The following is a 22,741-nucleotide window of genomic DNA, read 5'->3' on the forward strand; positions in this document are numbered from 1 at the left end:
ATCATAATACTGTCAACTCAGAAAGTTAGAGAGGGATTAGGACCCAGGTCTTCTGCCTCCTACCTGAGCCAGTGCTACTGAAAACCACCTATTCTGAGGCCTGCCTCATGTTTAAAAGCCAACACAAATCCATCTTGTGCCAAATTTATTGCTTCAGAAAATGACTAAGTGTGGCTCACGCGTAGTTAATAAAAATTGCAGCTGAGATGAGACTGTGAGTCATCTGTCATACCCTGGTCTCTCTTTTACTAATCAGTTGTGAGAAACGTTTCAAAATCAGAAAGCAGCAGCTAAGAGATATGAGATACTCAGACTTCTTGAGGCAATTAGAGACTAAGGAGCAGAAGGCAAATCAGTCTTCCCGCCTTGACAGTCTTAAAATACACACTGAAAGTAGACTTTGGAGTTATACTATTTGTGACAGATTTTGACCATAACACATTTTCTAAGAGGAAATAAAAATTACTCACTTCAGGACATGCGTTCCACCCTCGTATCAGCAGAGATGATATGGGCTTGGGAATGGAATAGCCAATGGGAGGTCTGATGTGGTGGTAAGCCATGTCTGCTGCCGCAGCCGCTGCAAACCAAATGGTCATGTCAGTTTTGAAATTCACATGTTTATTTCAAGAAACAAATGAAGACACACACACACAAAAAGGCATTAAAAATCAATCTGAGCAACATCAGCAGAGATTCAAAGAGACCTCTAGGCTTTTTTCCCCCAATGGTCTAAAGAAAGTGATGGATAATTTGATACTATAAATTTATCTTTATTCATTTGGTTTCAGACTCAATAAATAGTACAGGGCATTTATAAGGAGTGAAGGAATATGCAAGGAGCAAGTAGTTTTGTTTGTCTGAAGTATAGGGTATGTACATGATATTATAAGAAGTAAAGATTGAAAGGCAGATTAAACAAGACTGTATAATGCCATAAATCCCAGGCTAAAGAGCTTATATTGTATGTAGTAAATATGGAATACCACTGAAATTTGCACTTCTCATAGCACCTGTATCACTTGAGCAAAGTAGATTTTTTAAAGCTTAAATCCTATTACTGGTTACAAGGTTGTTGGGATTTTAATTTTTAATATTTATAAAGTAGTTATTATTTTTAAAACTCGCTTGGACACTTCAAATCCTTATTTTAGCTAACAATACTCATTGATTGAAGTCTGTCGTGTTGCCTGCCTGCATGGATTTCTGAATATTGCTCATCTCAAAGTCTGCATCACTGTGTTGTGATTCTTAGAACTTCACTGCAGATTCCTGATTGCTAAATATTTCCTGTTCTGCAACTAATGATTTCTATACTCCCTTAGAAACCAAGCTTGTAGCTACTTTTACTGAATGCATTTTGTATCAGGCGTCATGGTGGATAACTACATAAACTCCTTTAATCCTCCTAACCACCATGCAAAGTAAGTGTTGTTGTTGTTGTTGTTGTTATGTGTGGAACTAGTTTTTAATTTATAAACATTTTACACATAACTAATAGTTGGTGCAGTCTTTTGTTTCAAAATCCATGCTCTCTTTAGCACACATTATAATGAAAATACTCTGTAATCAACACATGATGCCCTGTCTATTCCTCACAAAAATTGCTCTGCATCAGTGAGAGAATAAAGTTCCAGGACATTGCTGCTGCCTGTCTTTTAGATTGTGGTATTGTAAGCATCTGTCTATATCCTAATGACTTTTGAGATATAAGCCACAACTACTACCTCTACTCTACCAAAATTTACTCCGATCAAATTCTGTTTATCCATACACTTTCAGTAGGTCTAGTGAAATTATATGCAGTGTGATTTGATCGACCCTTTGCTTTATGGATTATTCTGAATGATTACCTAATTTTGCCAATTGTAAATTCATACTTCTTCTTTGTAGAAGTGTAAAAAATTAAGAGAATTAGAAGGAATAAATGTTATCATTTAGAAGAAACCATTGTTAAAATATTTCACATATCTCTTATATATTCTTTACATCATTGACCTTATGTCAATATACAATTATGTAATTCTTCTTTTTCTAAATATTAAAGAATTAATCTAAGCAATCAAGCATTTTCTCATGTTATTAACACTCTATGTTAACATATTTTAATGACTCTGCATTTAGTTTTTAATCATTTCCCAATTTTAGGTTTTTCCAAATTTGGGTGTAAACACTTCAAAGAATATCTTTTCAACATGAGTTGCCAGATTTCATAGATTATTCATTTATGATATTTTGAGGAGTGAAAATGATGTGCCAAAGGCATAACTACTTTAAAGACTTCGGTACAACAATTATTCTAACAGTTGTACTAAATTTATACTCTCAACAGCATGTGTGTGAGGGTTATCAATACATCTGCACCAAAATTAGGTTTTCTCATTTTATAAAACATGTTACTAATTTCAGAGGTAAATATATCCACTCATTTTTTTGTTGTTTAGATTGTGTTCTTATCAAATATGTCACTACTTATCAAATGTGTCTTCTGTGTCACAAAAAATTAGGCATTTTGGAGTACTTTCCCTGGTTACTCTTGACTTTTTTTTTTTTTTTCTCGATTCAGAGTCTCACTGTGTCACCCAGGCTGGAGTGCAGTGGCGTGATCTGGGCTCACTGCAGCCTCTGCCTCCAGGGTTCAAGTGATTCTCCTGCCTCAGCCTCCCAAATAGCTGGGACTACAGGCACGTGCCACCACCCCCAGCTAATTTTTTTGTATTTTTAGTAGAGATGGGATTTCACTGTGTTAGCAGGATGGTCTCAATCTCCTGACCTCGTGATCCTCCTGCCTTGGCCTCCCAAAGTGCTGGGATTACAGGCATGAGCCACCAAGCCGGGCCACTCTTGACTATTTTTAAATTTTTTCTGGAATGAGGCAAATCAATAAGCAAACAAACTGGTGCTTAGCAATCACTGATCTTCTAACTCTACTCTACTTTGTTACCTTATGATCATTTAGATACTGTTGAACTGGTGTAGCTATAAGAACATAAGCCAGTATGGTGAGCACATTTAAAATAGTTGTGCATAGTCTAATGGGTGGGGAGGGACTAGTCATAAAATGAGTTAAACTCAGATGCAGGTGCCAGCCATCCCCCTTTGAAACTCTTTTAGATTCTGGTATCAAAAATATAGAGTTACTTGTTTGCTTCTTGGCAGTGTGTCTGGAAAATCGGTTTAAGATGAATGATATTTAATTCTTCATTATTCAAAGTAGATTCTGCAAAGTCTTGGCATCTCCTCACCTTTGCTTTAAGCACTCTTGGCAGTGATGCTACTCATTAGTGTCTCCATCAGAAAGTGGGCAATGTAACATGAGGGAGTCATGAAATTGAAATTTGTTACCTTGAGATTGTTTTGTCAGTCTTGCCTAAGCAGCCATGCTACACCAACACCTGGGAAATTTTCTGGTATTACAGATTCAGGAAGGAGATTGTCAGCCCATTAATCAAATTTTTACCTTGATTGCTACAAAAAATATGTTAGAGGATTTATGTAAATGTTGGTTTCTACTTTAAAGAGTGAGACTTTGCCGTTAAAGGAGAATAAAGCTAAATTTAAAAATATTAATAACTATTTATTGAGCAACTATTATTTTTCAACACTCTCCTGAAATATTTATCAATAGTTAGTAAAAATAATAATCTAGATCTAGAGTAGGAGTATCCAATAGAACTTTTTACACTGATAAAAATGTTCTTGTAATCCCAGCACTTTGGGAGGCTGAAGCGGCAGATCACGAGTTCAGGAGATTGAGACCATCCTGGCTAACACGGTGAAACCGCATCTCTACTAAAAACACAAAAAATTAGCTGGACGTGGTGGCTGGTGCCTGTAGTCCCAGCTACTCGAGGCAGGAAAATCACTGGAACCTGGAAGGCAGAGGTTGCATTGAGGTGAGATCGTGCCACTGCACTCCAGCCTAGGTGACAGAGCAAGACTCCGTCTCAAAAAAAAAAAAAAAAAAAAAAAAAGTTCTATGTTGTTAAATATGATAGCATAAAGTTACAGAGCACTTAAAATGTGGCTAGTGTGACTGATAAATGGAGTTTTTAATTTGTTTAATTTTATTTAATATACATTTAAATAGTCATGGTAAGTGGCTTTCATATTAAACAACATAATTCTAGAGCATAGCTTGCACTCTCATTATCCTGAAAAACAAGAGTTAAACCCAGTATTGTTGAGTCAGCCACAGAGTCTATATAACCATGGTGTCAATTTGTGGATTCAGCTTCTCCCTTGTTTCTCGATACTTTATCAAGAAAAGAAAAGACACGAATGGAGATTGTCTATGTTGTTTCTCAAAAGTGATAGACCAGTGAAAAGCTACAGAACAGGCATTCAGCACAACATGTGATAACCTCATTCATGTACTCATTTGTCAAAATGTAATGACTATTTTATGTAAGTGATAATAAACCAAAAATAATCTGGTGTTATTTTTTTCAATGAAAATTGATAAATGAATAAATAAGAAATACGTGAATGACTAGTTTTTTTCACTGCATTTTATGGTTCAGTCGTTAATTCTAAAATGCGATTCCTTTTGCTTGGAATGTTCTCCCCTACCTCTTTTTCCTTCATAACATCTACTGTCATTTAGGTCTTATCTTTGATTGACTTTTCCTGGGTACCCTTCCTATGTACTTCCATAACAACCTGTACTATCATAACATGTATTATACTTAATTGCCTCTTTATTTGTCTGCCTGTGCATATAGATCATAAATGCCTTGAGGTCAGGGACTGTGTGTTTTCACCATTGTATCTTCTGTGCCTAGCACAGTACTTGGCTATTAATAGGTATTCAAAAGGTATGCATTATTTCCCTTAGGATAATGGCCTCCAGCTACATCCATGTTGCTGCAATGGACATTATTTTGTTCTTTTTATGGCCATATAGTATTCTGTGGTGTATATGTACCACATTTTCTTTATCCAATCCTCTGCTGATGTGCACCTAAGTTGATTCCATGTCTTTGCTATTGTGAACAGTAGAGGTCATTATCCAAGGGGAATTAATGCAGGACCAGAAAACCAAATAACACATGTTCCCACCTATAAGTGGGAGTTAAACATTGGGTACACATGGACATAAAGATGAGAACAATAGACACTGCAGACTACTAGAGGAGGAAGGGAGAGAGAGGGGCAAGTTGAAAAACTACCTATTGGGTACTATGCTCACTGCCTGGTGATGAGATCCATAACCCAAACCTGAGCATCACAATAAACCCATGTAACGAACCTGCACATGTACCCCCTGAATCTAAAATAGAAGTTGAATAATAATAAACAATTAAAAAAGGTAGGCACTAAAAGTGTTATTTAACTGGAACTCATATAAATTCTGGTATATAGGACTCAGTAACATTTATTGAATAAATGAATGAAGATGATAGCTTAACAGCAATAAATATCTTATTCATTATTATGTTTAGAGAACAGGGCACAATGCCTAGCCATCAAGAAACACTGTAGAATGAATATAATGTTTAGTTTAATTCTAGATGACAACATGAGCAGGTAAATTACTGAAATCTAGTGGCAAATTTAATCAATAATATTATCTTTCATTCAAAAATATGGGAGGAGGTGCTTCAATAAATTGAAGCAGAGTGACATAATAAGAAGTACCTTTACCAAGGAAATCTGGAGGTCTAATTTTCAGTCTGGCTTTGCTGTAAACTCTCTGGGAGATACTAATTAAACCAATTTGCCTCATAAGCATTAATTTTGCTAAATGTAAGATGAAGCAGGGAAGACAGAATATAATGGTGGCAAACATGGGCTTTGAAGACAGAGAACCCGAGTATTTAAGTCTTGACTGCCCTCTTACTAGCATGTGACATTGAGCAAATGTCTTATCCTAAAAGAACTTAACCCACAGGTTACTAGGACTAAATGAGATAATATACATAGAGCTCCAGGCACATTGTTGGCTCTCAGCAAGTGTAGCTGCGTTGTTGTTGCTATTATCATCATCTGCACATCTAAGAGTCTTACCAATTCTTTTTGGTTTGAACCTAGAGAACTAGATATAAAAAACATAATTGTATGTTTTCTGTTTTGTTTAGAACACCAGTCAACTTTGGTCCTTTTTAGATTCTCTTTGGGTATGAATACCAAGTAAAATATTACATTGAGTTACTGCAAATTTTAAGGCTACAACCTATCTCACTGGTCATAAGTCTCAGCTCATAACGCAATATGACTATGCAGAGAGAATGACTGTGCAGCTCTCTATGACAACCTTAATTATCTATACCCCACTTACAGATAAGTTAGTATTAGATTCTCAATCCCTAAAGTAACTTTTCACTGTTTTCTGTTTTATAAAATTAAATTTAGAAACTCATATTAAAAAGATTAGAAAGAGAGCAATACACTACAATATTTTGTTAGTAAGTTTTGACCAATATAAAATTGCCAGAAGTATCTTAATTTTTCAACTTTGATTGTGTTTATGTGTGTTCTGAAAAGTATAATTGATTCTACTTCATTGTTTTTAATGGGCAGGGCTGTGGTGAGACAAAGCAAATGTGTTCTACAACCACAGCAAGAGCTAAGACACATTCTTTGTTAAACTGACACTTTTCAATGATGTATCACCAGAGTATATAGCATCTGAGAGAGACCATGAGATTGCAATCTTGAGATTGCACTAAGAATGGCTTAATTTTTTAAACCACATCCCATTCTCATTATATACTGTCAGAAGAATAGATTAATTTGCTCCATTGTCTGTTCTCATTGCAATATTTGTCAGTGTAATGAAATATTGGAATGTTAATATCAGCTATATTCATAGAAATATCTCCATCTATTGGACTGATTTAATCTTTCCAGTGATCTGTGTGGTGATTGGTTGGCTCTACTCTTTTTAGTGATAAACTGATAAGGATTAGCACAATAAACATAAGATTTCAGAACTTTAGCTCACTCCTATTTTCCTGTCACTTGTCAAAGAACAGTCCACATCATCAGTGTGTTTATATCCTTTGAAGTTAATATATCCAGAATGCTTTAGGGTCCAAATAATATGTGGAAAAGGACATAATCATCTAATATTTAAGGAGGGGTAGTAAATTCAAATGGCTACCAATATGAGACCTATTGAACATCTGTGTCTTTAAATGTACTTTAATTCATATTTTTAAATACCATATGTGACATAAAAAAAGTCTGCAAGCCATATTTGGTTCCCGGACTTCCAGTTTGCAACTCTGAGTTAAAGTCTCAATATGAAGTCTCACCAAAACCTGCCTAGAAAAAATTGGCAGATGTTCTTAAATTACTGCTATATCCTAGACTACTAAGAGCCTGGCATTAAGGAATCCCAGGACACAGAGTTAAATCTCTTTGTGAACCAGCTGGCATCACACAGGAAAACAAAAAGAAAACAAGAGACTGCCTTCTTTGGGCCCAGACTATAATTTGAAAGTGATCCACAAATCTGGGTACCTGGTTATAAGGAAATGGGAATGGATGCAATGCATATTGATGGATTAATTCATCTCAGCATTCTTCTTTAGTTGATCATGATGTATCAGAGGAGACAAGCCCAGGAGAGAAATGAAATCTGGGAATCAGGTGTTGATTTCTTTCTCTAAAATGTATTGAGGACAGCTCTTATTTGCCAGGTTGTGCCAGCTTCTTTTTCATCTTGCCTGGTTCTTCTCTCTCTGTTTGGCTTCACACCTTGGCTCCTTCTCCTCCTAATCTGATCATTTCCCTCATAAATCTGCTCCTCTTCTTGTATCCATCGTTATCATGATGGTTAAGCCAGAAGTCTGGAACTCTTTCTTGACCTCCTCATTTCCCTTGTGCTCCCACCTCAATCCATTGGGAAGTCCTATTAAAATCTCCCTAAACCAATATCTCCTTTCTCTTTCAAAGCTACTGCTTCAGTTAATGTAATAGATATTTCTTCTAGATGAACTGATTTCCCTGCCTCCAGTTTTGAATTTCTCCAATCCAGCCTTTGCTTTGTTACAAGGGAACATTCTAAAATAATAATGAGTTGTTCTATATTCCTTTTTAAAACTTTGCAGTGACCTCCATTCATGACACGCACAAGGCCTGTGATAGTTTATTTAATGTGTCAACTTGACTGGGCTAAGGGATACCCAGATAGCTGGTAAACTGTTATTTCTAGTGTGTCTGTGAGGGTGCTTCTTGAAGAGATTAGCGTTTGAGTCATAGACTGAGTGTGAAAGATCCACCCTCACCAATGTGGGCAGGCATCATCCAATGCCTTGAGGGCCCCAATAGAATGAGGAGACAGAGGAAGGGTGAATTAGCTCTCTTTTCTGGGGCTGTGACATGCATCTTCTCCTGACCTCAGATATCAGCACTTCAGATCCTTGGGCCTTCAGACTCTGGAACTTACAGTGGTGACCCTCCTGATTCTCAGGACTTTGAACTCACACTGAATTACATCACTGACTTTCTGGGTTCTCTGGTTAGTGGACAGCATATCGTGGGATTTCTTGGTCTTCATAATCATATGAGTCAATACCCACAATAAATCACCTCTTTATACATATAAATAGATATATTCCACTTGTTCTGCTTCTCTGGAGAAACCTGACTTGTACAAGGACCTTCAACATCTGGTTCCAGTTTTACATTTATAGTCTGTGTTGTTTGACTGATGTCGTTGTATTCTCTGATTCATCCCTACTGAACTATCTGTGGATTTCTCAGGCCTCTGGACCATGCTGATACAGATTTCTGCTGGATCATCTTCCTCACTTCTTCATAGTTTACCTATTTAATTAGTAGTCATCTTTTAAAGGTGCATTCAGGTATCATCTGTTCTAAGAATCCTTCCCTGATATCCTTTTACTTCCTCCAGTTTGGGTAAAAGGCCCTTCCAGGGAGCATCCTTAGCCCTCTGTGCTTCTCGCTAGTTGAGACTTACTCTGCTGATTTTGCTTCTGTCACTCATTCTCTATACTATGAGTAGTTTGATGGCCTGGTCAGTGACCTATTCCTCTTTATTGTCTGCTTACTATGGCACAGTTCCTGGCCCAGAAAGAAAGAACTCAATGGTGGCCTAAAGATAATAATAATAATAATAATAGCTAACATTTATTGAGTGCTTATTATTATCAACCACTGCTCTAACCTTTTGAAGTAGGTCTTATTATTATGTCCATTTTACAAATAAATGAATGCTTGTGAGGATGCAAAGAAAGGGGAACTCTGACACACTGTTGGTGGGAATGTTAATTAGTACAGTCACTGTGATGGAGAACAGCATGGAGGTTTCTCAAAAAACAAACAATTGTACTACCACATTATCCAGCAACCCCACTGCCAGGTATATATCCAAAAGAGAAGAAATCAGTATATCTAAGAGATAGCTGCACTCCCATGTTTACTGCAGCACCATTCACAATAGTAAAGATTTTGAATCAGCCTAAATGTACATCAATAGATAAATGGATAAAGAAAATGTGGCACATGTTCACAAGGAATATTATTCAGACATAAAAAGAATGAAATCCTATCATTTGCAACAACATGGATGGAACTGGGAGCCATTATATGAAGTGAAATAAGCCAGGCACAGAAAGACAAATATCACATGTTCTTGCTCATATGTGGGAGCTTAAAAAAAATGAACTCCTGGAGATAGAAAGTAGAATTACCAGAGGCTGGGAAGGGTAGTGGGGAAGATGAGATAAAGTGGAAATGGTTAATAGATACAAAAATACAGTTAGATAAAATGAATAAGATCTAATATTCAGTAGCATAATGGAATGACTATAGTTAACAATAATTTATCGCATGTTTTAAAACAACTAAAGAACAGAATCAGAATGTCCCTAATCCAAAGAAATGATAAATGCTTAAGTCAGATATCCCTATTATTCTGGTTTGATCATTACACATTTTATGCCTGAATCAAAACATCACATGTACCCCATAAATATGTACAATTATTATGTATCCATAATAACATAAAAGAAAGAATTAAGAATAAAAAATAATAAACTAAGGTATAGGTAGGTTAAATAAATTGCACAAGTTCGCAAGACACATGCCAATTCTCTTTAGCCCCTACGGTGTTAGCCAGGAAAATATTTTCTTTAAAATATTGAATTAATTGCCAATATTAAAAAATGCATAGATTTCTGAATTAATGAGCAGAAATTAGTTGATATGGTCAGCGTGGGTATACCTACGTTCCTGCTCAGCGCTGTTTGGCTGGAGCGTGAGTCACAGCACGTGATTTCTTATTCATCACACTGTTCCGCCTTGAGCATCCACATGGTCCTGTGGGCATTTGATCTTTTTGATTTGACCTTTAAGGTGGTGGATGTGATGGTTTTTCAGTTTTCCTAAACCTGAGATTACAGGTTAATTTGAACATGTGAGATGCAAAAGAGACCCTAACTTCAAGCTTTTCTGAATGTATACCTATCACTTGTGTAGGAGTCAATGCTAATATTGGTGTTCTTTGTTTATATTTTTCCCAGGAGGTAGTATGCTGTTAAATCCAGAAGGATGAGTCCTCTATAATGCTGCTACTACCATAATTGATAATGCTGTCTCACTTTGCAGTCATGGATTCGTTCCTCATTGTAAATGGCTAATATATAGCTTATATTGAATCTGATGCTTCACATAATTTATTGCTGAACATATGCTAGATTGCCTAACCACTGCAATGATATTAGACATCTTGTTTCTTGATTCATGGTAACTGTCCAACTTTGAAAAATTCAGCATCTATCATAAACAAACTCTCTTTCCAATAAAGTACTATATATTTTAATATCTGGGATATTGGAATAAAGATACTTAGGCAAGACTTTCAACTTTTTATTAAATAATATTCTCCCTCTAAAATGGGTAACTATTTCTGGGGTCCACAAACTAAAATCTCAGGGCCCTTTTTACCTTTTTTAAGTATTTAGTTTATAATTAGCAAAGTCTAATGAAGTAGAGAAAATTACAAAACTGTGAGTAAAATGCAATAAATACAATGATAAATGGTGACTTGGGATAAGGAGGAAATTGCACTTAACTTGATATTGGAGAATTAAGAAAGATTTTTGGAAAGAAATTATATTTAGACTAAGACCTAAAAATAAATTGGAGTTGGTATAATGAAAAGTGGAGAAGAGTGTCTCTGACAAAGAGACTAATGTACACAAAGGCATGGAGGTGAGAGGATACATGCTGGGGATATGAAAGTTTCCTGTGGTTGGGATGACTCTGGATGACAGGCTGCATGTGGTGAGATGGAGGCCGGGGAGGCAGGCAGGGACATAATCATAAGGGGCTTTGAAGATTGTTTCAAGATGTTTTGTTTTTATCTTAAGAGCAAAAGAAAAACACTGGGGATTTTAAGTCAGAGAAGTGCTATGTTCAAATTTGCATTTTTAGAAAGCTAAATCTAGTGATTGGTGGAAAAAAGATGATGAGCAAAGCTGAAGACAGGATACTATTTAAGATAATGTGCTGTATTTGACATGTGAAATAAGGAAGTAGCAGTGGAGATGGAGATAACTGGATGGATTTCAGAGATAAACTGTAGAACTGAAAATAGGAAAATAATTTTAAAAAGAAAGAGAGAAATAAATAAAACGAGAACTAAAGAGGAGTCAAGGATGACTTTGAAGTTTCTACATGGGCCACCTAGAGAACGAGAGTGCCACTGAAGTATAGAATCAAAGGGAGCCTTGACCTTGTATTGCACTTTTTCCTAATCTTGCACCTTACAGTTACAGAGAGTTTGCAATTTATAAAGTGTGGTCACAAACATCATCTCACTGAATGCTCCCAATAATTTTTTGTGGTAGTCATCATTAATTGCATTTACTGAGGAAACAGTACTTGTGAAAAGGCCTAGAGGTCAGATGAAATGCAACATACTGAGAGTACAGAAAGTGAACTGGTGTTAGTAATGTGAAAGGTACAGAATCAGGGAGAGTTTTACAGGACATAATAAGAATTTTGAGATTTAATCCTAAGAATATGGGAAGCCATAAAATAATTTTAAGCAATGGTAATATATCAGGCTTATGTTTTTAAAATATTATTTCAGTGGATGTTTAGAGATTGGAGAGGAAAAGAAAACAAAAATAAACCAAGAAAGAGCAGTCAAAAACAATTTCAGAAGTTCAAATGATAAAGCTGGCAGTTTGCACTAGGGTGATGGCAGATGAAACATTTTGAGAAATAGACAAATTTGAGGTATATATCTTACCACTTCAATTCAACATTGTATTGGAGGTCCCTGACTGTTCAAAAAGGCAAAGAAAGAGAGAAGAAAGAAAGAAAAGAAAGGAAGAAAGAAAGAAAAGAAAGGAAGAAAGAAAGAAAGAAAGAAAGAAAGAAAATTCTTTATTAACAGATGACGTAATTATTTATGTAGAAATGCCAAAGAAGGTACAAAAAAGGGAACTAGGATGGATAAGTAAATTTAGTAAGTTTGTGGGGTACTACATTGTAATAAAAAATATTATATTTCTATATATTAATAGTAGCAAAAAATTGGACATTGATTCATTGTATTTTATTAAGTTCTCGGGAAACATGTGCAGGATGTGCAGGTTTGTTACATAAGTAAACATGTACCATGGTGGTCTGCTGCACCTATCAACCCATCACCTAGGTATTAAGCACAGTATGCATTAGCTATTTTTCCTGGTGCTCTCCCTCCCCCTGCCTTCCCCAACAGGCCCCAGTATGCATTGTTCCCTTTCCTGTGTCCATGTGTTCTCATTGTTTAGCTCCTGCTTATAAGTGAGAATATGTGGTGTTTGGTTTTCTGATCCTGTGTTAGTTTTCTGAGGATAATGGCCTCCAGCTCCATCCATGTTCCTGCAAAGGACATGATCTCATTCCTTTTTATGGCAGCATAACATTCCATGGTGTATACACACCACATTTTCCTTATCCAATCTATAATTGATGGGCATTTGGGTTGATTCCATCTCTTTGCTATTGTGAATAGTGCTGCACAGAACACAAGCATGCGTGTATCTTTATAATAGAATGATTTATATTCCTTTGGGTATATACCCAGTAATGCGATTACTGGGTCAAATGATATTTCTGGTTCTAGGCCTTTGAGGAATCACCACATTGTCTTCCACGATGGTTGAACCAATTTACATACCCACCGTCAGTGTAAAAGCATTCCTGTTTCTCCACAGCCTCGCCAGCATCTGTTGTTTGTTGACTTATTAATAATCGCCATTCTGACTGGCATGAAATGGTGTCTCATTGTGGTATTGATTTGCATTTCTCTAATGATCGATGATGTTGAGTTTTTTTTTATATGTTTGTTGGCCACACAAATGTCTTCTTTTGAGACATGTCTGTTCATGTCCTTTGCCCACTTTTTAATGGGGTCGTTTTTTTTTCATGTAAATTTGTTTAAGTTCATTGTAGATTGTGGGTATTAGGCCTTTTTCAGATAGATAGATAATAAACATTTTCTCCTATTTGGTAGATCGTCTGTTCACTCTGATGATAGCTTCTTTTGCTGTGCAGAAGTTCTTTAATTAGATCACATTTGTCAATTTTTGTTTTTGCTGCATTGGCTTCTGACATTTTTGTCATAAAATCTTTGTCCATGCCTATGTCCTGAATGGTCTTGCCTAGATTTTCTTCTAGGGTTTTTATAGTTTTGGGTTTTACATTTAAGTCTTTAATCTATCCGGAGTTAATTTTTGTATAAGGTATAAGGAAGGGGTCCAGCTTCACTTTTCTGCATATGCCTAGCCAGTTCTCCCAGAACAATTTATTAAATAGGGAATCCTTTCCCCATTGCTTGTTTTTGTCAGGTTTGTCAAAGATCAGATGGTTATGGATGTGTAAATTTGTGGTCTTATTTCTGAGTTCTTAGTTCTCTTCCATTGGTCTATGTGTCTGTTTTCTTTTTTTTTTTTTCCAGTATCATGATGTTTTGGTTATGCAGTCTTGTAGTGTAGTTTGAAGTTGGGTACCATGATGCCTCCAGCTTTATTTTTTTTTTTGCTTAGGATTGTCTTGGCTATATGGGCTCTTTTTTGGTTCCATATGAATTTAAATTTTTTTTCCAATTCTGTGAAGAATGTCAATGGTTATTTAATGGTAATAGCATTGAATCTATAAATTACTTTGGGCAGTCTGGCCATTTTCATGATGTTGATTCTTTCTCTCCATGAGCATGGAATGTTTTTCTATTTGTTTGTGTCCTCTCTTATTTCTTTGAGCAGTGGTTTGTAGTTCTCCTTGAAGAGGTCCTTCACTTTCCCTGTTAGTTGTATTCCTAGGTTTTTTTTTCTTTGTAGCAATTGTGAGTGAGAGGTTCATTCACAATTTGCCTCTCTTCTTGTCTATTGTTGGTGTATAGGAATGCTTGTGATTTTTGCACATTGATTTGTATCCTGAGACTTTACTGACATTGCTTAAAGCTTAATAGGTTTTTGGACTGAGACAATGTGGTCTTCTTGACATAGGATCATGTCATATGCAAACAGAGACAGTGTGACTTTCTCTCTTCCTATTTGAATATGCTTAACTTCTTTCACTTGTCCTGATTGTCCTGGCTAGAACTTCCAACACTATGTTGAATAGGAGTAGTGAGAGAGGGCATCCTTGTTTTGTGCCAGTTTCCAAGGGGAATGCTTCCAGCTTTTGCCCATTCAGTATGATATTGGCTGTGGGTTTGTCACAAATGGGTCTTATTATTTTGAGGTATGTTCCATCAATACCTAGTTTATTGAGAGTTTTTAACATGAAAGGATGTTGAATTGTATCAAAGACCTTTTCTGCATCTATTGAGATAATCATGAGGTTTTTGTATTTAGTTCTGTTTATGTGATGAATTACATTTATTGATTTGTATATGCTGAAACAGCCTTACATCGTGGGGATGAAGCCAACTTGATTGTGGTAGATAAGCTTTTTGATGTGCTGCTGGACTTGGTTTGCCAGTATTTTATTGAGAATTTTTGCATCAATGTTCATCAGGGATATTGGTCTGAAGTTTTCTTTTTTTGTTGTATCTCTGCCAGGTTTTGGTATCAGGATGATGCTGGTCTCATAATATGAGTTAGGGAGGAGTCCTTCCTTTTCAATTGTTTGGAATAGTTTCAGAAAAAATGGTACCAGCTCCTCTTTGTACCTCAGTTAGAATTCAGTTGTAAATCCATCTGGTCCTGGGCTTTTTTTGGTTGGTAGGCTATTTATTATTGCCTCAATTTCAGAACTTATTATTGGTCTATTCATGGAAGCAACTTCTTCCTGGTTCAGTCTTGCGGGGGTGTACATATCCAGGTATTTATCCATTTCTTCTAGATTTTCTAGTTTATTTGCATAAAGGTGTTTATAGTATTCTCTGGTGGTTGTTTGTATTTCTGTGGAGTCAGAAGTATATCCTCTTTATCATTTTTTATTATGCCTATTTGATTATTCTCTTTTCTTCTTTATTGGTCTAGCTAGTGGTCTATTTTATTAATTTTTTCAAAAAAACACCTCCGGGATTCATTGATTTTCTGATAGGTTTTTTATGTCTCTATATCCTTCGGTTCACTCTGATATTGGTTATTTCTTTTCTCCTGCTAGCTTTGGTGGTTGTTTTCTCTTGGTTCTCTAGTTCTTTTTGTTGTAATGTTAGGATGTCAATTTGAGATCTTTCTAGATTTTTGATGTGGGCATTTAGTGCTATAAACTTATCTCAACACTGCTTTAGCTGCATCTCAGAGATTCTGGTATGTTGTCTCTTTGTTCTCATTGGTTTCAAATAACTTCTTGATCTCTGCCTTAATTTCATTTTTTTACCCAGGATTCATTCAGAAGCAGGTTTTGAATTTTCATGTAGTTGTGTGATTTTTAGTGAGTTTCTTAATCTTAAATTCTAATTTGATTGTGCTGTGGCCTTAGAGACTGTTTGTTATGATTTCAGTTCTTTTGCATTGGCTTAGGAGTGTTTTACTTCCAATTAGGACATTGATATTTTTAAGAGCAACATTTACAATACATCAAGAGACACAAAATAGATAGAGATAAGTATAATAAAAATATGCAAGGTTTGTATGCTAAAATATGTAACAAATTATGTAATGTATGAAATTTAAGAAGACCTAAGTGAATATAGAGATAAACCATGTTTATTGAGCAGAAGACTAACATGGTTAAGATGTTCATTCTTCCCAAATTGATCTAATAATTCAATGAAATTGAATCAAATTCCAACAAGCTTTTTATAGAAATATAGACAAGCTGATTCTAAAATTTATATGGAAAAGCAAAAAAATCTAAACGGCCAGAGCCTTTTTAACAAAGAAGAACAAAGTTGGAGGATTCACATTACTTAATTTCACGACTTACTATAATATAGTAAGATAGTGTGGTATTGATTTAAGGGTAGACAGAATAGAGTTGGAAATAAGTGCATACATATAGGGTCAACTGATTTTTGAAAAATGTACCAAAATAATTTAATAAGAAAGGATAGTATTTTTGAAAAATTATGCCAAAAGAATTGGACATCTGTATTAAAAAAACAAATGAACAAACCAAAGAATAACAAATTCCACCCAAACTGGGTACTTTAAAAAAATAAGAACTCAAAATAGATCTTATAAATACAAAACCTAAACCTATAAGACTTCTATGAAAAAATAGGAGGAAGTTTTTATGGCTTTGAGTAAGGCAAAAATATTTTTAGATAGGATACAAATTGATTTAAAATTTTGGTAAGATGGATTTCATTGACATTAAAAACATCTGCTCTTTGAAAGACATTGCTGAGAATACAAAAAGGCAAGCCACAGATTACAGGAAAATCCTTGCAAAACATGTAGCAGATAAAGTACTTCTCCCTATAATCCCTATAATCTAAGAACTCTTACAACTAAATGATGAAACTATTTAAACAAACATTTCACAGAAGAAATATGGATATCAAATAAGCACATAAAAATGTCAATATTTCTAGTCATCAGTGAAATGTAAATATCACAATGATGTCCCATATACCCTCACTCAAATGGCTAATATATACATATATATTTAAAAATAAACAATTCAAAGTGCTGGCAAGGATGTGAAACAACTGAAATTCTCACCGACTACTGTTGGAAATTTATAATGGTACAGACACCTTGGAAAAACTCTTATTATAATGTGTAGCAATCCATCTATTTCTCATTTATCCAATGGAAACAAAAACAACTACACAGAAGCCTCAATTATTTGAGCAGATTTGTTCTTAATAGCCCTAAAATGAGAAGAACTCAAATGGTCATGAACTTCTGTATGCATAAATAAATCATGGCACATCTATAATATGAAATATTACATAGTAGTAAAAAATAATAAATTACTGATAAATAAAGCAACATGATTCCATTTATATGACATTGGTATATAAGCAAGCTTATCCGGACAGAAATGAGGTCATTGTTTGCCAAGGGCTGGAAGTGGGAGAAGTGGATTGATCCCAAACAGGCACTGGGAACTTTTTGGAGTGATGGAAATGTTCTGCATCTTGAATGCAGTTGTGGTTATACAGCTGTATATATTTATTAAAACTCATTGAAGTGTTAACCTAGAAAGGTAAATTTTACTGCAGGTATATTATGCCTAAATAAACCCTATTTTTAAAAAGACTATCGCAGTGGTTTAAAGGAAAGATGGCTTGGGCTACGATGGTGGTGGATGATGGTAAGTGGTAGAGAAACCCATGTATTAGAAGGTAAAATAAACAGGGCCAGGTTAATGGATTGACACAGGGGATGAAGCAAAATGAGTTGTATTTCTTTCTTATGAAAAAACACCACAGTACATCTAAAATTATAATCAATTTTCTGTATATCCATCAATCTTATCAGGATGCACACTCTAAGAAGTGGAGAGAAGGAAGGACATCAGAACAAGACCTTACAAATGGCAATGTTGGTTCAGCTTAAAATAGAGTCCACATGTCCACACTATAATAAGGGCTAAGTCTAATTTAAAACTATAGAAAATATGTAGAGAAAAGTTAGGACAATTACATCATCATTATGCTTAACAAACTATGCACAGAGCACATAACCTGTGAAAAGTACTGTGCTATGCAGAGTGTAATTAAAAGACCATATGGTAGCTTGGGGAAAAAAAAAACTCCAAAATAGAGTATGAGATGAGATGTGGCTTCCTCTCTGTACATGAGTACTCATAAATATTTTGATCTTGGTCAAGACTTTTAACTTGTTAAAAGGGATGTTTAAGTAACATCTCTTTTGACTTTATCCTTCTTATATATTGTTGTAGGGTGGCCATTAGGAGATTACAATATAATTATTTAAAATTACTTATGATTACATTTGACAACTACTTTACAAGTGTGCTAAGTTTTAGGGATGCAAAGTCCTTAAGGAGATTTGTCTAGTGTGACAAGATATGAAAGCAATCCAAATGCAATTGAGAGATAGACGCAAATGAAGTTTACTTTAAACCTAAAATATGTGTATATTTTACCTGTGATTAGATTCCTCACCTTCACTTTCTACACGTAAGCAAAGCATAATGTGTATCATCAATGAAAGCCAGACTCACTGCATGTCCCATTTTTAGAATGTATCCATATATATATATGCATGTAATACAAAAATGTTAGGAAAACCCATCTTCTTTTTTATGATGTGAGATAAGCAGAGAGCAGCCCTAATAGGTTATTTCTGTGTTACTACTTTCTTATCCCTATATACATGTTAAAAGGGCAATTCTAAAATCTCATCTCAAAAAATAAATATCACATTGTCCACCTTATTTGCCCTCACATGCCACATGATCATAGTTATTTGCTTGTTTTTTTAACAATCAATAAATCAAGTCCCAAACTTTAATAAAATATACCTGCATTTCTGTGTGTCTGGGTCTGAAATCACAGGTAAGTCATTAAATTTTCTGGGTTGGGCACACACCTTAAAACAATTTAAGATTGTTTGCTTACCTCCTCTTTTGCCATCTCACAGAGACTAATCAGTTTGTGAAAAAAAATTTTCTTGAAGTTATAAAAATCCAGTGAACTTTGTAAAACAGGAAAACTTCAACTGCAGTGTGTCCTACCTGGCTTGAGATGAGCGAATGGAATTTCGCCGGTGAGAATTTCCCACAGACACAGAGCATAGCTGAAGACGTCTGCTTTGATGGTGTACCGAGTGCACTGTGTGAACACCTCAGGAGCCATCCAACGGAGGTTCTGCACATCAAGAAACATCCACAAGCCATTTACCAAGTGTTTGGTTCTTCCGCTGCAGAGTAGCATTCTTCTTAGTGAGAATTTGCTGTGTTCTTCCGAAGCTCTCAAAAGGCATAAATATAAATTAACATCCATACGTATTGCCCTCAATGTGTGCAATAAACATGTTTATACATACACAGTGTGTTTACTGTGGCTGTTCAGTTCCTCAAAGTGCATTTTTTAATCATTGGAAGATCATAAAGTTCATAATTCTTCCTAAAACATCACACCAGTAATTAATCATCAAGTAAGTCCGCCTCTTATACAATGAGAGACAGCATTATTTTTTTTTAATCTATAAACATCTTTCTCCCTTAGAAGCCTTACAAGGTTCAGAATAGCCAACCATGGATTCATCCAGGGACCCTATGTCTCCCTGGGAGTGAATCACACACTGTGGGAGGCACCTCCTTCAAGTCTTCAGGTTGTAATTTAGGAAGTTACTAAATTAGGCCCATAAATAGTGCGCTCATGGCTGAGGAGAGAAATGGCTCCAGAGGAGTGCCCAGAATATTCCTATGAAGCAGATTTATCACTGGCTGGATCAGATGTCTTACTTTCTCTGCCCAGATGTGCTATTTATGAACGCTGTTTGTGCAATATTCCAGAAAGGAAGCCCATAAAATATTACAAGTCCCTCCGTACAAAGTCCTAGCCTCTGTTTCGATAACATTATTTACATTCTTTGCATTTGTGATTTCACATTTTTCAGTTAAAAAAATTAGTTTCCATTCTGGGATGCAAATGCATAAATTTGGTTGATTTCTAGTTTAGGGCGCAGAACACTGGATTTAGAGTTAGGAGATGAAAATTCTAGTTCTGGCTCTACCACTTACTGAACAGCTCTGGGCAAGTGTCATGTTTCCTGGACCTCAGATTCCTCAAGGACAAAACAGAGGAGCCACGCCCTCCCAGTTCTAAATCCCCATGGCACCTTATCTTCTTAAGAAACTTTGCTAAACACTTTTAAACGTCCATCGCAGGAAACCATTATTCTTTTATCACTCTTAACCAAAATCTTGTGTGTAGTGTTGGCTGCTAATTCTTTTGAAATGTCCACCTTATTTTGAAACCATGCATAGTTACAGCTTTCCAATAATATCTTTATTCTTATTATGGTGCTCATATGCATTTCTTCTACATGAGCTTCCACATTCCAAAGAGCCTCCATTTTTATAGCAGATTATGCATTGTGTCACAACATTGTATATGTGGGAGCAGGTACACAGTATGCCCGTTTTTGCACGGAGGGGTCATAGAGTGATTAGATAACAAACATAAAGCCACATAACTAATGAGAAACAAAACAGCTTTCAAAATAAATTTCAAATTAACTCTCTTATTCTAGCAGCATAGTCTTTAAGCACAGCACTAATTTATTTATTAGCACTAATTTATTTATTAGTGCTGTGCTTAAAGACTATGCGGCTAGAATAAGAGAGTTAATATTATTTGCTGTTGGTTAAATTCAATTTAATTACATTCAACAAAAGTTTATTTAGTTGGACAGTCTCAACTAACTGCTTTTTAGAATTATGTGGGGGAATTTTTAAAAGATGCAGGGACTCAAGATCAATCTTAGGCCAATAAAATCATAATTTCTGGGATCAGATTCAGGCACTATGCTTAAAAAAAGTTTCTAAACTTATTTTAATGTGCATCTAGGGTTGAGGACCACTAATTTAGTTGCCTCTGTGTCCCATGTCTGGGATGAGCTTTGTGTCCTGCCAAAAGATTACTTATTGTTCCCACCTCCCTTACCTCATAAACTGCCATTTTCCTCCTTGCTCACCTTACTCCAGCCATGTTAGCTTTGAACACACCAAGAACTCTCCTGCCCCAGGACCTCTGCACTTACTATTGTCTCCACCTGCATAGCTATCCCCCCATGTAGATTACTCCCATGTCAGGCCTGTTATTAAATGTTAACTTTTTCCTTCATCCTATCTAAATGACGTCCTCATCACTCTCCATTCATTTACTCTGCTTTTATTTTTCTTCATAACAGTCATCACTGCCTGAGATATATTTTGTTAATTTGTCCAGTATTTATCCCCTTCCAGTAGAATATTAGCTCCATAGGAATGAGAACTTAGTTGATGTTGCAAAGACTGAACAAGAAGAGAGGACTGGAGTTAGAAGACTATTGCGATACTAGTCCAGAAAAGAAATGATGAGAATCTGAACCGAAGCATAAGGAAACGAGAGGTTTAAGAGGTTAAGATGAACTTAAAGAAGAAAAGAAAGAGACATCCAGAAAAGGTGATTGAGTGTAAGTAGAAGCAGGAAAGGGAAAGAATGAAAAATTACTCCAGGCTTAGGTAATTAGTTATCACAAGTAGTCCAGAAAGAGAAGTCTACTTCTTTTCAGGGGGAGGGATTGGGGAGAGTGAAGGAGAGGGCAGGTAATGAATTTAATTGCAGACATTTTGAGTACAGTTATCCTTGCTTCAGTTATTATAATTTATATTTTACTTAAGCATTAATACTTGGATATACCACTTATTACATTACAATGTTAAAGTGGAGAACGATGAATAGTTAATAGACGCTGATGAACTACTAATTTTATTGTGAGTTCCCTATTAAGTGTTAACTTTACTATAAGTAGCTAGGTGATCTAAATATGAAAAGATCCATGCCCACCACGTTCTTTTCAGTTACATTTGAAACATATTCTGTATTATTTTATCCATAATGTTTTCCAAATATATATCTCATCTATTTCTCTAGTAGAGCCTTGAGGTAGTTATTTTGACAGCTTACTAAAAATAAAAACATAAGCCATTATCCTGACACTGAGACAATGACATTTCTTCCAATTAAAACTGCTCTCATCTTGCGTCCTCTCATGCTAAGTTTACACATTTTAATTGGTTTATAATTATAGGAAACACAAGCAGCAGCAAACCCCAGGTTGTTTTGTCATGTTGTCTTCATCCAGAGACTGTAGAAATCTTGATTCTGAGGGAAAGAGAAAATAAATCACGTCAAAGGAAATATCTTAAAACCAAGGTCAAAGATCACAGTTAAAATTTTGAAACCTCAAGGAACTTCTGTCTTATTCAAATTCCCACTTCCCTTCTCTTGGCTGGAGATAACAAAGAAGAAAAACTAGAAATAAATGACAGAGTTTCAAAATGGAGGGTCATTGAAATTTGAATGATTTAGGGTAGGATAGCTGTCAGTGTTCAGTGTTCAGTTTCATGGTACAATATCAGGCGCTAACTAGGAACAAAGTAAGAAAGGATGCCATTTGGAGTATTAGTCATGGAAATCTCACCTCCAAAATCTGCCACCACAGCATGTCCATCCTCATAGAGAAGAATATTGTGACTGTAAAAAAAAAAAAAAAAAAAAAAAAGTAGACATTTGAGTAAGCTTTGCTATGTCCTAATCTAATTGGCCCCTCAAAGAAGAGGACCATAGACATCATTTGTTTGCCCTAGAGAATAAATGGGCCTCAAAGGGCTAAATCAAAATTTTTTAGTTTTG

The 22,741-nt window shown here is 35.5% G+C and overlaps 1 protein-coding gene across 1 annotated transcript in view; it reads right to left on the reverse strand.

The window, feature by feature from the left end:
- TNNI3K (TNNI3 interacting kinase) overlaps positions 1 to 22,741 on the reverse strand; it is a 342,552-nt gene that overhangs the window by 80,389 nt on the left and 239,422 nt on the right. The window contains exons 20-23 of the mRNA XM_054482207.2: positions 22,530 to 22,582; positions 22,158 to 22,210; positions 19,072 to 19,204; positions 471 to 580 (exon numbers count right to left, since the gene is read on the reverse strand). Coding sequence (XP_054338182.1) covers positions 471 to 580; positions 19,072 to 19,204; positions 22,158 to 22,210; positions 22,530 to 22,582 — 349 coding nt within the window. The remainder of the gene's footprint in view (positions 1 to 470; positions 581 to 19,071; positions 19,205 to 22,157; positions 22,211 to 22,529; positions 22,583 to 22,741) is intronic.

Source organism: Pongo pygmaeus, chromosome 1 (genome assembly GCF_028885625.2).
Source record: "Pongo pygmaeus isolate AG05252 chromosome 1, NHGRI_mPonPyg2-v2.0_pri, whole genome shotgun sequence".
Taxonomy (NCBI): domain Eukaryota; kingdom Metazoa; phylum Chordata; class Mammalia; order Primates; family Hominidae; genus Pongo; species Pongo pygmaeus.